Raw genomic sequence first — 13556 nt, 5'->3', positions numbered from 1 at the left:
GCCCAAAATTCAAAAAAGTCTCCATCTTACCAGAGAGGGCTCCTAGCTGGGGGTGAGCAGCCAGAGCAGCTGACATGCCCAGGGAACCTAGGCCTCCAAACTCAGGCCTGCCTGCTCCGGCAGTGTAGATGGCTCCGAAGGCTGGGTGGTTGACCAGAGGGAAGGCACTTGACAATGTTGAGCCAATGAAGGGCTGCTCTCCTGCTGCTCCAAACAGACGGCCTGAGATAGATCCAAACCAAGGAGGACGTGTTCAAATGTTTTCAAATGCAATCCATAACAGATAGTTGTATATAACAACAACAACAACAACAACAACAACAACAACACACTGGCCAATGATACAAAGCAACAAGTGGTGATGTGCACTCAACTTTTGACTTATTCAGTTTCAATAAACACACAATATCTTCTGTTCTGTAAAAACATTGTCCTGTAAAAGGGGAAATTATGCTGTGTGTAGTATTTTTTACATTTCCGCCTTTGAAATTCCACCAAATCAAAACATAAAAAATGAAGACCTGCTTCTTTGACAGTAAATAGGATTCTGATTTGTGTATATTTTGAGATTGCACATTTTCTTGTTGATAGTTGTTAGTATCTAATGGCATTTTGTTGTTTCAAGCTACTGTTTCAGTTTCAGATACTAACTAAACAGTCCTATATCGCAGGATTAAAAGATGAATGCCATACAGGAGGTGAATTCTGCTTTGACCTAATGACTTATTTTACTTTTTGTCTAAAATACTCACTTCTGACTAAATGTGACCCCCTGACTCTATCAAATATTTTTTCCATAAAATCCAATTTTGACATTAGTGCACAGCTGATATGATAATTGTTTATTGCACCTTTAGCACAATTAATTCCCCTTTTGTTAGTGTTGTATATGTTTATTTGTGTAGACCAAGAACATTGTTCTCAAATTACCTCATTGAGACAAGGTGTAAAAAGATTTAAACAGTTTTGTAAGGTGTCTCTTCTTATTGTAGAAGAATTAAGTACAGAACCACCGTCTTCTATTTGTGTGAGAATTAACTTTGACTTAACAGATTTAGCTTTGACTGAGTGCGCACTGCACATCATTTTAAAAGGCAGCCGTACTGTTTCCGAGCATGACAGGCTATTGCTTCAGCATGATGCTTATGTCTATACAGTAAAACATTCACATTTAAATTATAGAGCATTTTGTCATAATCCAATTTCAGCATACAGATATTTGTGTATTGATATTTCTTCAGTTTAGACTGAGTGTCAGAATATGCTGCACTGTGACAAAGGCTGGATATTGTCGGTGAGAAAAGAAGTGAGTGTATACGGTGTAAAAAGCTAACCTCCTTCTATCCTTTTGGCATTCAATTTCAGCACAGAAGAATACTTCATCAACATCATCATCGTCTAACGTTTTCCTGAGCACAATCATTTCTGGCAGGGGCGACTGCCACGTATTACCTCCTCCCAGAGTCAGATGCAATTTGGTGTGAGCATATTTCATGCAAATTCAATTTCTATTCCAGAAAAGGAAAGCAAGCCTGCTTGATGCCTCCGCATAAGTCAGGTAATACACATGCAAAAAAAGTGATGACTGAAGAAAAGGAAAGTGTTGTACACAGTGCAGATGAAAATGTCAAACTACCATACACTTGCACACACCACAGAAATATATAACAGAGTGACACTGGAGCACACTAATGCAGTCTGGGATCTAATTATCCAGAAGGAGACGCAGTACGGCCAGTTATGTGTACTCTATACCAAAAGGCTATAAATGAACATGATTCTGCAGATGCATCTCAGAGACTATTTTTAAGTGAGAATCACACTGTTTGTGGTTTTGTGGGGGGAAACGAAGCTTTACCAGCATGCCGGCAGTGTGAGAGTATAGCCCTTTGTGTTGGCTTCAAGGCCCCTCTCTACCACAAGACAGCAAAATCTGCCTTTTGAATGTCATTAGAATATGCTGAATATGTAGAGCCCGCCTTGCCAGCGTCAGCTAGCGGATACGAAGATAAACGACTGCAATGCAACCCCCAGAAAGGCCAGCCACAGCATTCACTTACGCCTGGGGTGCCCACCTCTCCCCCACGCACCCCTCTCCTTTCTAGGCATCTGCAAACGCCTTTTCAATATTAATGCAGGCTTCCAGAAGGCGAATAATTAAATCTAAAAATTTGAAGCAAGACAGAAGCAGAGGAATGACATACCTAGGATTACCTACTCTCTCTTCCTCACTCTGTGTCTCTCTTTCTCTCTCTCGCTCCCTCGCCCTCTTTTTCATTCTGTTTCAATCCTTCCTCCACTCTGACAAACTGCACCGCCTGCTTTTTTCATGTTTGGATGCTGCCGAAGGGGGATTAATTTGTTGTTTGTTGCAGTCAATCAAATTTCCACAGACAGATTTAAGTTAATTGCATCCGTGAGTTGATCCCCGAAGAAGAGAGTGCTACAAGCGCCGATCAGCTTTTATTCTCCAAGTGATATCCTCATCAATGACACACGCGCGCGCGCGCACACACACACACACGTATAAACAGAGTCCATGCTCATTTTTATGTTCTTCATATTCTTTTTCTTATTGGCACATTGGCAAAAGACCTTGAATCAATGCCTGCACAGTCTGTGATGACACTATATCTCTGCAATACATAATTACTGGTGTTACCTGCTTACACAAGACACTTGACACAATTATTGTTGTTTGGGTTGAGAATGTTTTTCCTTTTAATTATGATACTTGGATCTGGGAAAGCGAAGGAGATGACTTTAACTCTTTTGGCTTCTTTGCGTATACGTCTATGTGCTTGAGTTACAGTCCAAACAAATGAACAAGGTATTGTATGAAATGAAAACGAATTGGCTTGCTTTGTTTCCCACAAAGCGCAGCAGAAGTTCAGAGCTAACAGCCTGCCTCTCAGCATTTCATTTGACGCTCAGTCCAAAATCGCTTATCTAGAAAATCTGAGCACACGTAATGGCACAGAGGGATAAGAGGGATGTATAATGCATAAGGAGGAGACGCTCCTAATGGCTTCTTCTTTGGGGCAACACTGAGGAGATGGAGGACAAAACAAGGGGCTTTATTTTGCCCTCTCCTTCTTCCTCTTCTCGTAACAGAGAGAAAACACAACAATCATAGAGAAAGCTGGATATGCTATTCCCTGCTCAGTGCAATCTTGGTTTATGTGTGTGTGTGTGTGTGTGTGTGTGTGTGTAATAGGCCTATGAAAAAACAGCAAGACATTAAGAAATGAGGAGAAAAAGAGTATGAGCAAATGATTCACTCGCTCTCACAAGGGATATTTGAAAAACACACAGAGATACACATACACACTCACACACACACACACACACACACACACACACACACTCACACCAAATACACACACTCGTCTTTGCCTAATGGCTTTGACCAATACATAGAAAGGAGGCTGGATGCCGGACAGGGCTGACTAGACACTGAGTGGCTGACAAATGTTAAATCATGCAGGCAGAGGCTCTCTCTCTCTCTCTCCTCTCTCTCTCTCTCTCGCTCTCTCTCTCTCTCTCTCTCACACACACACACACACACACACACACACATGCATGCACAGTGTCGTGCTGAGCCTGACTCTGAGGCAGCTGGAGCCAGAGAGCTGAAGGTTGTCAGGAGACATGGCGAAGCATGTGTGTGTTTCTCACACAAAAGAGCCCCCTAATTGTTTGGGATTCATTAATGCAGCAGCTTTTCAATTGCAACCCAAGCTGTCAGGAAAAAAAATCTTTGTAGCTGGGAGAGAGGTGTATTCACACAGGCTGCAAAATAACTGTATAATTAATACTGGAGGAAACTCATTTTTCATGGTAAAGAAAGGAGGAGTTCTGAAGGATTCTGAATGCTATCGAGACATGAAGATGACCACATTTGGCATGTTTTTATGGTTACGTGGAAACTCTTTGCAATGTGTGCAGGCGCTTCTTTCTTCTGTACACAGTTTTTTGAGAGACAGAAGATCGACAGAGGGAGAAAAAGTGTTTCTTACCAGAGGTGCTGAGGGTGGATCCCAGTGCTGAGGGGCTCGGGGCCAGGCTGCTCTTAGAGTGGGGAGCAGGGGATGATGAAGAGGAAGAAGAGGAGGAGGAGGAGGAAGAGGCCGCAGGGGAGGAGGTGCGAGCAGCAGACAGGGTGGGCGCAGGGGAGGCCAGCCGCTCTCCAGACTCCATATCTGTCAAACACAATCCAATCAGCAGGGTTACAATAGCAAAACACACCCACCCGAACACTCACAAACACACGCTTAAACACATACACACAAATGCATACTGTCACACCTACACAACATGTTCAAGCAAGCGCACGCACACACACACACACACGCACACACACATCTCCTGACACTTTTCCTTTCACATCTCACTTCCCCTGAACAATATTTCTATTTAGCCATGCTCACTGGCTCCCAGCCTCCATTGATTCTATATAGGGTAGTAAGGACGATGACATCTTTGAGGACTCTGATACCGGACAGCAAAGCAAGTTTTACATTTTGATGCGAGAGATCTGCTGAGGTTGAAATGGGATGTTTGGAATGACAGAGGTTAACAAAAAATAACACATTTTCACTTTTCTTTGACATTCTCTCTCCCTCAGACACACAGGAGCACACATGTGCAAACACACACACACACACACACACACACACACCTGAGTTTGACAACCAGGATCCCTTTACACCTTCTTGATGAAAAATAATGTCATTTAAATTTAAGAGCTCTTTGAGGCCTTTAAAGACAACATTGCTCCTTTCAGTCGGAACTAGAACTAAATGGAGAGGCTGTTAGATGATGGGTGCATTAACCAACACGGTAGCTTTCCATTATCAGTCTGACTGAGCCATCATGTCAGCCATTATCAACCATCCAACAACATAAACCCTCACAAGAAACATTTGGCCATTCTGCGGCCAAATGTTTTCTTACATTATTCAACTTTAATCCCCTTTTGCTTACAACTGAGAACACAATGTGGCTGTGCCCACACAGCTGCTAACTTGTGCAGCTAAATAAATACAAAACAGTTTCAAAACACATGAATTTGCACACACACACATAACACACGTGAATGCACACTTCACACAATTCAACCCCCACTGCAGACAGACACACACACAAAATCACCTCCCCTGTCTATCACATCAACCTGACTCTTTTTCTCTCTTCTCCTTTTCCATATCCCTCTGCCTGACACTAATCCAGGACTGAAAATCCCCTTCAAAAGCACAGTTTGCAGATTGTGTTTTACAGGCAGGCTTTGTTATTGTGTCATTACACATAAACAGTCTCTGCCTCCATCTCTCTTTCCTTCCCTCTCTCCTGCCACCCCTCCGCCACCCTCCCTCCCTCTCTCCTCTGCAGTGGGAGCAGAGCCACTGATTAAATCTCTGAGACAAAAGCTGCTATCCTCTGAATATCAAGTATCAGCCTTTCGCCAGGAGCAACACTGACAAGAGAGAGGGAGAGTGGGAGAGGGAGAGAGGGAGAGCGAGAGGCGAGGATGACAAGAAAACCTGCTGCAGTCCACGGGGAGGAGGCTGGTGTGCCATCGGACTTGGGCAGCCATGACTGCTATTGCTGCAGTGAAAAGATGGTGGTTGTGTAATTATGACCAAGGTCAAAGGTCCTTTGAATGGCCTCTCATGCAAGGTGACAAGATGCGGGTTAAAGAGCCAAATTATCAGCCCGAGCGGGAAATAAATGAAAGCTACATATTAGTTACAAGAATACATTACTGGCTGAGTGAAGATGAAGTGTTTTATTGTAATCTTAACAAAAAACTGTTTCCTCTCTGCCACATTTTGTTGCATGAATGGCTGTCACACTCTGTGCTCCTTCACTTCGGCTGTCACCCTTTAAATGTCAGGTTAGGGTAAAAAAAAAAACTGGACTTTTTTATCTTCACGAGATAAAAAAAAAGAGTGATTTTTCAGTGGTTGCTCCTATCAAAAATGTAAGTATCATTAGAGGTGTGATGAAAATGGAGAGGAGCTGTGGCCCTTCATAATTATCATAATGCACATGAAAACAAAAGGCTCGTGTCTCAGAGGACGAACAAGCTTATGTGGTGTCAGCTGGTAAGTGAAGCGGATCATTCCCTACCTTTTCAGAAGTAAAAAACAGAGAAAGAGGGAGAGAAAAAGAGATAGAAACATTGAAAGGCGAGAAGGATAAGCAAGACAATACACTCTGATTTTGTTGTGGAGGGTAAAAAAACTGAAGAAAGGAAAAGAGTGGAGAAGATGAAGGACAGGCTGTAAACCATTCCTGTCGTTTCTCAATATCTGCACTTAATGTCTCGCCTTGTCAAAACGTGATGATGTGAACAGAATTGATTTCCCCCCTAACAAACAACAAAAAAGCAATCCCTCCTTTGCAGAGGTGTAAAGCAGAGCTACCCTCCCCCTCATCTCCTCTCATCTCTCACAATCTCTCAAAGGGCCTCTTTCTGGGATGAGAGATGGAGAGAGAAAGGACAGCGGGGGAAAAAACGACTACGAGGCAAGTCCATCTTCCTCCGACAACTACAAACTGATCACTTAGTGCAATTAAATCTAATAACAATAATAAGATTGAGCTCAGCAATGTACCACCAAATGCACAGCCACAACAATGATTGCAACAATAATGGAGCGCCAAGGTATTTAAGGATCCAATCCTGACTTAATTATGAGAAATTAAAATGGATTTAGCATCAGAATTAGCTTGATTTTATAGGTAATTAACGGCACACCACAGTGACGGTATAAGGCGAGCGTTATAATCTCCGTGAACGGCTAAATCAATTTGACTTGAACAACACCAACCAATCAACACGGAGCGGTGAAACCAGAAACAGCAGGTCCCGCAGATGCAAGGAGAGGCAGAATTTATGCTAATGTGTGAACTATGATTTATAAGATGTGTTCCAGCGCCGGATCCAGAGTCACGTCCACAAATACACCACAGCACCCAGCTGTCAACGCATGCAGCTAATAGTGGTTGGATGCAGCGGCTCTTCAGGAGATAGTGTAGCTATAAACAGCTCTGCGGTTTTATGATTGCATGTGGCCTTCATATAGGAGCCTTCACATGTCAGTATCATCTGAAAGGAGGGCAGAATTGTATAAAGGAGAGATAGAGTGCGTGCATTTGGTGGTGGTGTAATGGCCTATGCTGCTTGGTATGTGGCCTTACATCATGCATTTGTTTGTGGTACTGTATGTCTGTGTTGCGTGCATGTAATGGTGCTTGGTTACGCGTGCAGCGGTTTTACAAAAGACTGCCAATACATGTGCCTATAGAAGTGTGTGTGTGTGTGTCACAGCCTCAAACTATTCAACCCCCTGTGTGTCTCACTCCTGCCCCTTTCCTCCTCGCCCCTTCAACACACACACACACACACACACACACACACACACACACACACACACAAAAACACACACGTACACACAGTAACAGATGGCTGATACTAACTGAGATAATCCGCCAACAGAGTCATCAGCATGGATCAGTGGTAATCAGAGTGTGGACACAATGTCTCTTCTCCAGCCGTAATGGAAGGAGCGCCTGGCGCAAGAGAAGGGAAATGCATTATTCCCCATGATGCCCTGACCCCATTCAAAGACACACGGTGGCTCCCAGCTCTCTTTCTTTTTTCTTCTTACCGCAGCCGACAAAGACTGTATCATCGCTGCTTCCGCAACATTCACTCCGTCCTCTGGATCTCTTACTCCCCGCCTTTTATTGTGATCCGCTACTGTGTCAAACACAGACCTCTATTTAGCTGTGTCCTGCTCCGAGCAGCTAACAAGAGAAATGTCAACATAGCAAGTGTGTCATGATGAAGGTTGCTGGTAAAGAAGAGGATCGAATGAGTAATCCACCATTAGCACTTCTTGTTTAATCAGTGTATGGGAGTCACTGCTTTTTTTACACTTAGTTTTTTTCTGTATTGCTCCAAACAAACATATTGACTTGTTTTTATGTCACCATTTCCAGTAAATAATGAGGTTCTTTCTGAGAATTGATAATACTGATAATACTGTCCAGTATCCACAAGCTCCTCTTGTTACCTGGTGACAAACTGTCAGTTCTCATGAATCACTCATTACTGAAAGGCACTGCACACGTGTCACACACACACAGAAAGGTACTTTCTGTTGCAGTCGTGTTTGTGAAAGTGAGATCATTGACTCTGAATCAGCAAGAACATCTTTTATTTCTGACCTTGTATAGCTGTTGCTCACGCTCACTGTTTGAACTTCCCATCTCTCTTTGTATTTGTATATGTTCGTGTGGGTGTGTGTTTTTGTAGGCACGACATGTGCATATGGATGTGGATGTTTGTACTTTGCATGCTTGTTGGCAATGAAGACTAACTGAGCGAGATCATCTTGCTTATAGCAGAGCGCACGCACAAGCTTGCTTGACCCCTTTTCTCCTCCCTCCATCCCTCCCCTCCCTGCACGCACACCGTCAGCCAGGAAATGACATAACCAGGCGTCTTGGCAAAAATTAAGTGACAACCTTTGTCCAGAGTCAAACATCAACTCAGAGAACATTTAAAGAGACAGCATGGACTGTGTGATATCATGCCACACCACTGGTTGCAGAATCTGAAAGGCCATAACAGAAATAATATGATTTATTAAATAGAATGTCCAAAATTTGTGAAAAATGTCCTTCACAATTTGTTAAAGCCCAAAGTGATGTCATCAAACTGCTTCTTTGTCCAAAAGATATTCAGTTTGTTATCACACAAGATAAAGAATAATACCAAATTCTCACAATTGAGAAGCTGGAACCAGGGAACGAAACTTCATGTAACTTTGGAAAAAGACCATAATGAAGTGAATTCATGAAATAAAAAAACTACAGTGAATCACTGAATCAAGATATTAAATGGGGTATTTGCAGAACTGCAAAACTGACAATGGATTGAGCCAAGACCTGAATGGAGCACAAAGAGACAGCATGCCCCAGTGTGGCCTGTCTAGGTGACAACAACTAGGGTGACTCAGACCCCTCCCTCGGCTCTGCTCCTGCCCAGTGACAGATGGCAGAGCAGGGCATGTAGGGGATGGGCACCATCTCTCACCCCGCCTCAGCTAGCCTTGGCAGTGGTGCTGGCCACAGGTCTTATTACAACCACACCACTGCCTGCCTGCCTGCCTCCATGTAACACTGGAGCTTACCACGCTAGAGCTGCTTACTGCCTGCCAGGGCAAAAAGGTAATGATATGGTACTGTGTGTCGCAAATGGTAGAGCATAGCGTTAGCATTGAAGAGTTTCCAGCTTGAGCATTCACTGGGCCCTCTCGTAAAACACACACACACGCGTATCCATGTTGCTGTAAGAGGCTTTAGATAAAATATAAAACCAAATGGCATGCCACACGCATTCTGTATATTTTTGAAATGACATGAAATCAGCTCTTGCCAAATGGCTTTATTTGCCTTTTCAAGCATACTGTAGATGCCAAAGGCTGGAATCAACACCCCTACTCACCATCCGTCTCTGCTGGGTTCCCAGTGACAATAATGTGATTTTGGGACATGGTGATGACTCGGTGGAGAGGAATAGGATAGGCTTGTCAGTTGTGTTTGATGTCAAACCTATGTGTGACAGAATAGTGTTACTCAGCTCAACCAGACATAGCACTACTCCCATTTCCTGGCCATAAATAGAAGAGAATGAGCCGGTAGTGAGTGTGTGTCTGTGTGCGTGAGTTTGAGTTTGTGTGTGTATGTGTATCTGTGTGCACACAAGCACACCCATATGCACCATTCTAAGTATCATAAAGTCAGCTCAATAAGAAAATTCCCATCTCTTATGCTCATTCGCATCTGCATCCAGCCAAAGCTAATTATTCTCCCCATGGTAACCTAGCAGGGTCTTCACATCAGAAAACCAGAAGTGTGCATCAAGCAATCATCCCTGATGTATCTGCCCTTCTCCCTCTGCTAGCCACTCACACTCATCTGCCAGTCTCACTGCTCATTACAGTTTTTCTGCAGACTGAACCAGATCTGCTCGCCACTGGCTGCATGTGTCTACAAGAGTCCATAATGACTTTGGAGCAGTTTGGAAGCACAGAATAACACCATCTTGGTGCTTCATAGAAAAACACATACACCCATACACATGTATATACACACACACACACTCACTCACCACATGCATTGGTGGCCGGGTGAGTGGTAAACCAATGCCTGTTAAGGTTAATTACCATTTAGATTACAGACTGTTGTATTTTACATTTGCTCAAGTCCAATTTTCACAACAGGGCTTCATTGTACGTAACTCAATGCAAAGAGCAAAACTGATGATTTGCAAAAAATGTACCCTGAGGCCTTAAACATTGAGCTTAGATACTAGGTGCACAACTTGCTTCACAAAACACACCATACATATTAAATACAGTAGCTAAAAGTCTCCAGTATTTAATAAGACATTTGCAGACGTTTGCAAAATGTTGCAGGACTAAGTCAACTGAAAATGCATTTTTAATTATCTCCCATTACTTTCAGTGACACTGCCCAAGTTAGCAGCACGATAATACTGTAATTGCTGTAATACTAACTGCAATAGGTTTGTGTTTCCAGTCTAGAGAAAAAAACATGTACAGTAAGATTCATGCAGAACAGGCGAGCTACAGACAACTGATGCTTTAAAGCAACAATCACTGAATGTGTTTCAACTGTAAACATTTTATTTTGGACATAAGTCTTCTTTCTTGCGTCTCAATAGACACCTGTATGTCAAGTTTGCACTGTGCTCTCTCTCAGATTGAGTTACTGTAACCAGAAATCCAAAATATCCAAAGGTATTAAAGGAAATAATGATGTAATCTAACTACATTAATACTGAAAATGTTTTGCTTAGAGCTATTTATATGATAACAAACTGTACCACTGCGTGCTCTGAATGATGGCCTGACTTGATCAAATGTATTTTATTGTAAGATTCCTGAAACGACTACAATTGAACAGAAAAAAAGTACTTTTCTATATGAATAAATATTTTAAATAATATTATTTATTTATAGTGTATGATGTTGTGCTCATATCAAGTTTCAATGCATTCATATAAAATTACACACTGATATAAACCATGGATTATTATCGTTGAGTGTGATTTCCTGTTTAAATCTAAGTAAGATATCCCACATTCTGCAAATGTTTAAATAAATGCAGGAAATACAAAAATACATCAAACTGAATAACAGGAAATAGCATCAGTTATCAGGGAATATCAAGGAAAAAGAGAGAGGGGCGGTGGGGGAGAGACAGGGGGAGAGAGAATGAGCGCAGTACTCCAGATATGCATAATGCAAATGACATGCATGTCAAATGGCAAAACAAACTGACAGTGACAGAACAATGGAATAGCCAGAGAGCGGCAAGCCTTGCTTGAGCTATCGGTGGAGCCCCTTCTGTCCATTTCCATGGGAGGAAACCATTGAGAGTCAGTTCTGTTCAGCTGAAACTTTACCTGCAGGAGACAACTGGTATCACTGTGCAAATGTGACAGAATTCAGATAAGTGGTGTGATGGCAGAAATAGCTTATTCATGACCACCAGTTACAAGAGCCTGGGTTGATACTGTTCCTGGCGCACATAATCTCCACTCTGCCACACAACTCTTCAGTAGCCATATTCCCTACTCACTGACCAAACTGTCGTGAACAAAAGTATCTGATCTTTTTTTAACCTTTGCCATGTAATATAGTTTGTAATAATTCACTGTAATGCCCTCCTGATAGAATACAGTGAAACTAAAAACTCTCTTGGCATGAATCATAGTACCTACACATACTTGTTTACACATATGTAAGACAAAATTGACCAAAAAAACAACACCTTCCCATATTACAAGACATGATTAGTCGATCAAAAAAAATGTATCTGCATCTATTTTGATAATCGATTCATATTTTAAGTTTAGTTGAAGTCATATTTGCTCTTCCCAGTGGTACTAAACACATACAAAATGTAGAATTATGATTGGCTCATGGTATCAGTTGGGTTCCCTGGTTCCTGCAACTTGCTATACAGTTATCGCATTCAGCTGTTAACATTGCTAAATGAAAAGGCTGCTCACATCTCCGGCTTGATGCTGTGTTTATTGTCTCTTCTGCAACCCCCCACCTTAACACCTTTCTACCGCCCAGTCTCTCCTCTCTTTACCCTTTCTGTTCTTTCATGCTTTTGTTGACATCAACATTAATAACACCTGCACGTAATGGCTTCATTAAAGGACCCAGGCTTTCTGTTCAACACAAACAGACAAATGCTAAAAGGCAAATGAAGGTAAACATTGAGCTTAACATCAGGCAGTAAACAGAAAACATGTTAAGCTTTTATACAATCCACAGCGTTGCACGTGTGTTCGAATACTCAGAAATCAGATGAAGGTCTTAAAAGCTATTGAGTAGTTTCAGAACAACAATCTGGCAACACAAGCTCTGATGAGAGAAAATCCACCAGCATTAAACTCAATATGTCAATCACTTGTATTCCTCTGTTCAAACGGCTGCTTTACTTAATGTTAAACATGTGAAAATGACTGGCTGGAAGAGAATAGTGTTGTATTGACAGAGAGGGAGGCAAAGCAGCGGGCAGTCAGCCACTCTGTTCTGCTTCACTGCAACATGGGAGGGAGGCCAGCGTGGACACACACTCACGCACACACACACACATACACACACGCACAGATGTAAAAACACACATACAGGCATGTGCACACAGACAAGCACACACTTGCACAAATGTACACACACTGATACTCTCTCTTCCTCTCGCTCTCACACACACACACACACACACACACACACACACACACACACACACACACACAGTGCAGCAGGTGAGGTGCCAGCACATCACAGCGCTGCCATTTTTCAGTGTCTTGCTCAGGGAGAAGCGCTCTGACATTTTATGAAGCACTCTGCAGAAATCAGCAGCTTGTAATGGCGGCTGGACTGTCACTCCTTTCCACTCTTCACACTCCCTCTATCTCCCTTCCTCACACTGCTTTTAAGATATTATCTCCCTTGATTAGCATAATCTAATCAATTTTACAAAATTGGCTTTTAATTACAGAGAACAATCTCTTCTTCTTACTCTCTGTTTAAGCTTTAAATGTCTTTAGTATTTCAAAAAAATGGCAAACTGAAGCAAGATGTAAAACACCAATGAAAGGTTAGAAACTGCTACCCATCATCACACTCAAGCGAGAGAAAGATTGATGGCTAAAAGGCATAAATGGCAGAAAAATTAGGAAAAAAATGCAGATCATTGGGGTTCATTTTTAAATTGCAGGTTTTTCTGGAATAATATTTTCTACCTGTTTTGACAGGCAATCTAAACACCCTACATTTTTATTCGAGGTGGTGAAACAATGTATTCAGACGTGTACATTTGAGAGCAGTTGTTTTCTCACATCTTTATGTGACCCTTGGAATCATGTCTGCTGATATTACTGTACGTGCTTACTGGAAAGGCCTAATGGTTAGAAACCCAGCTGTTAAATATGTCCTCTG

General features: G+C 42.3%; 1 protein-coding gene across 8 annotated transcripts in view; it reads right to left on the bottom strand.

The window, feature by feature from the left end:
- Positions 1-13556, bottom strand: part of baz2ba (bromodomain adjacent to zinc finger domain, 2Ba) — a 64095-nt gene that overhangs the window by 25300 nt on the left and 25239 nt on the right. For all 8 annotated transcript variants that reach the window (XM_070916195.1, XM_070916278.1, XM_070916509.1 and 5 more), the window contains exons 3-4: positions 4020-4202; positions 31-222 (exon numbers count right to left, since the gene is read on the bottom strand). In XM_070916195.1, coding sequence (XP_070772296.1) covers positions 31-222; positions 4020-4200 — 373 coding nt within the window. In that variant the 5' untranslated portion in view covers positions 4201-4202. The remainder of the gene's footprint in view (positions 1-30; positions 223-4019; positions 4203-13556) is intronic.

Source organism: Enoplosus armatus, chromosome 1 (assembly GCF_043641665.1).
Source record: "Enoplosus armatus isolate fEnoArm2 chromosome 1, fEnoArm2.hap1, whole genome shotgun sequence".
NCBI classification, from domain to species: domain Eukaryota; kingdom Metazoa; phylum Chordata; class Actinopteri; order Centrarchiformes; family Enoplosidae; genus Enoplosus; species Enoplosus armatus.
The sequence above is the reverse complement of the archived record's forward strand: the minus strand, read 5'-3'. Positions and strand labels throughout refer to the sequence as shown.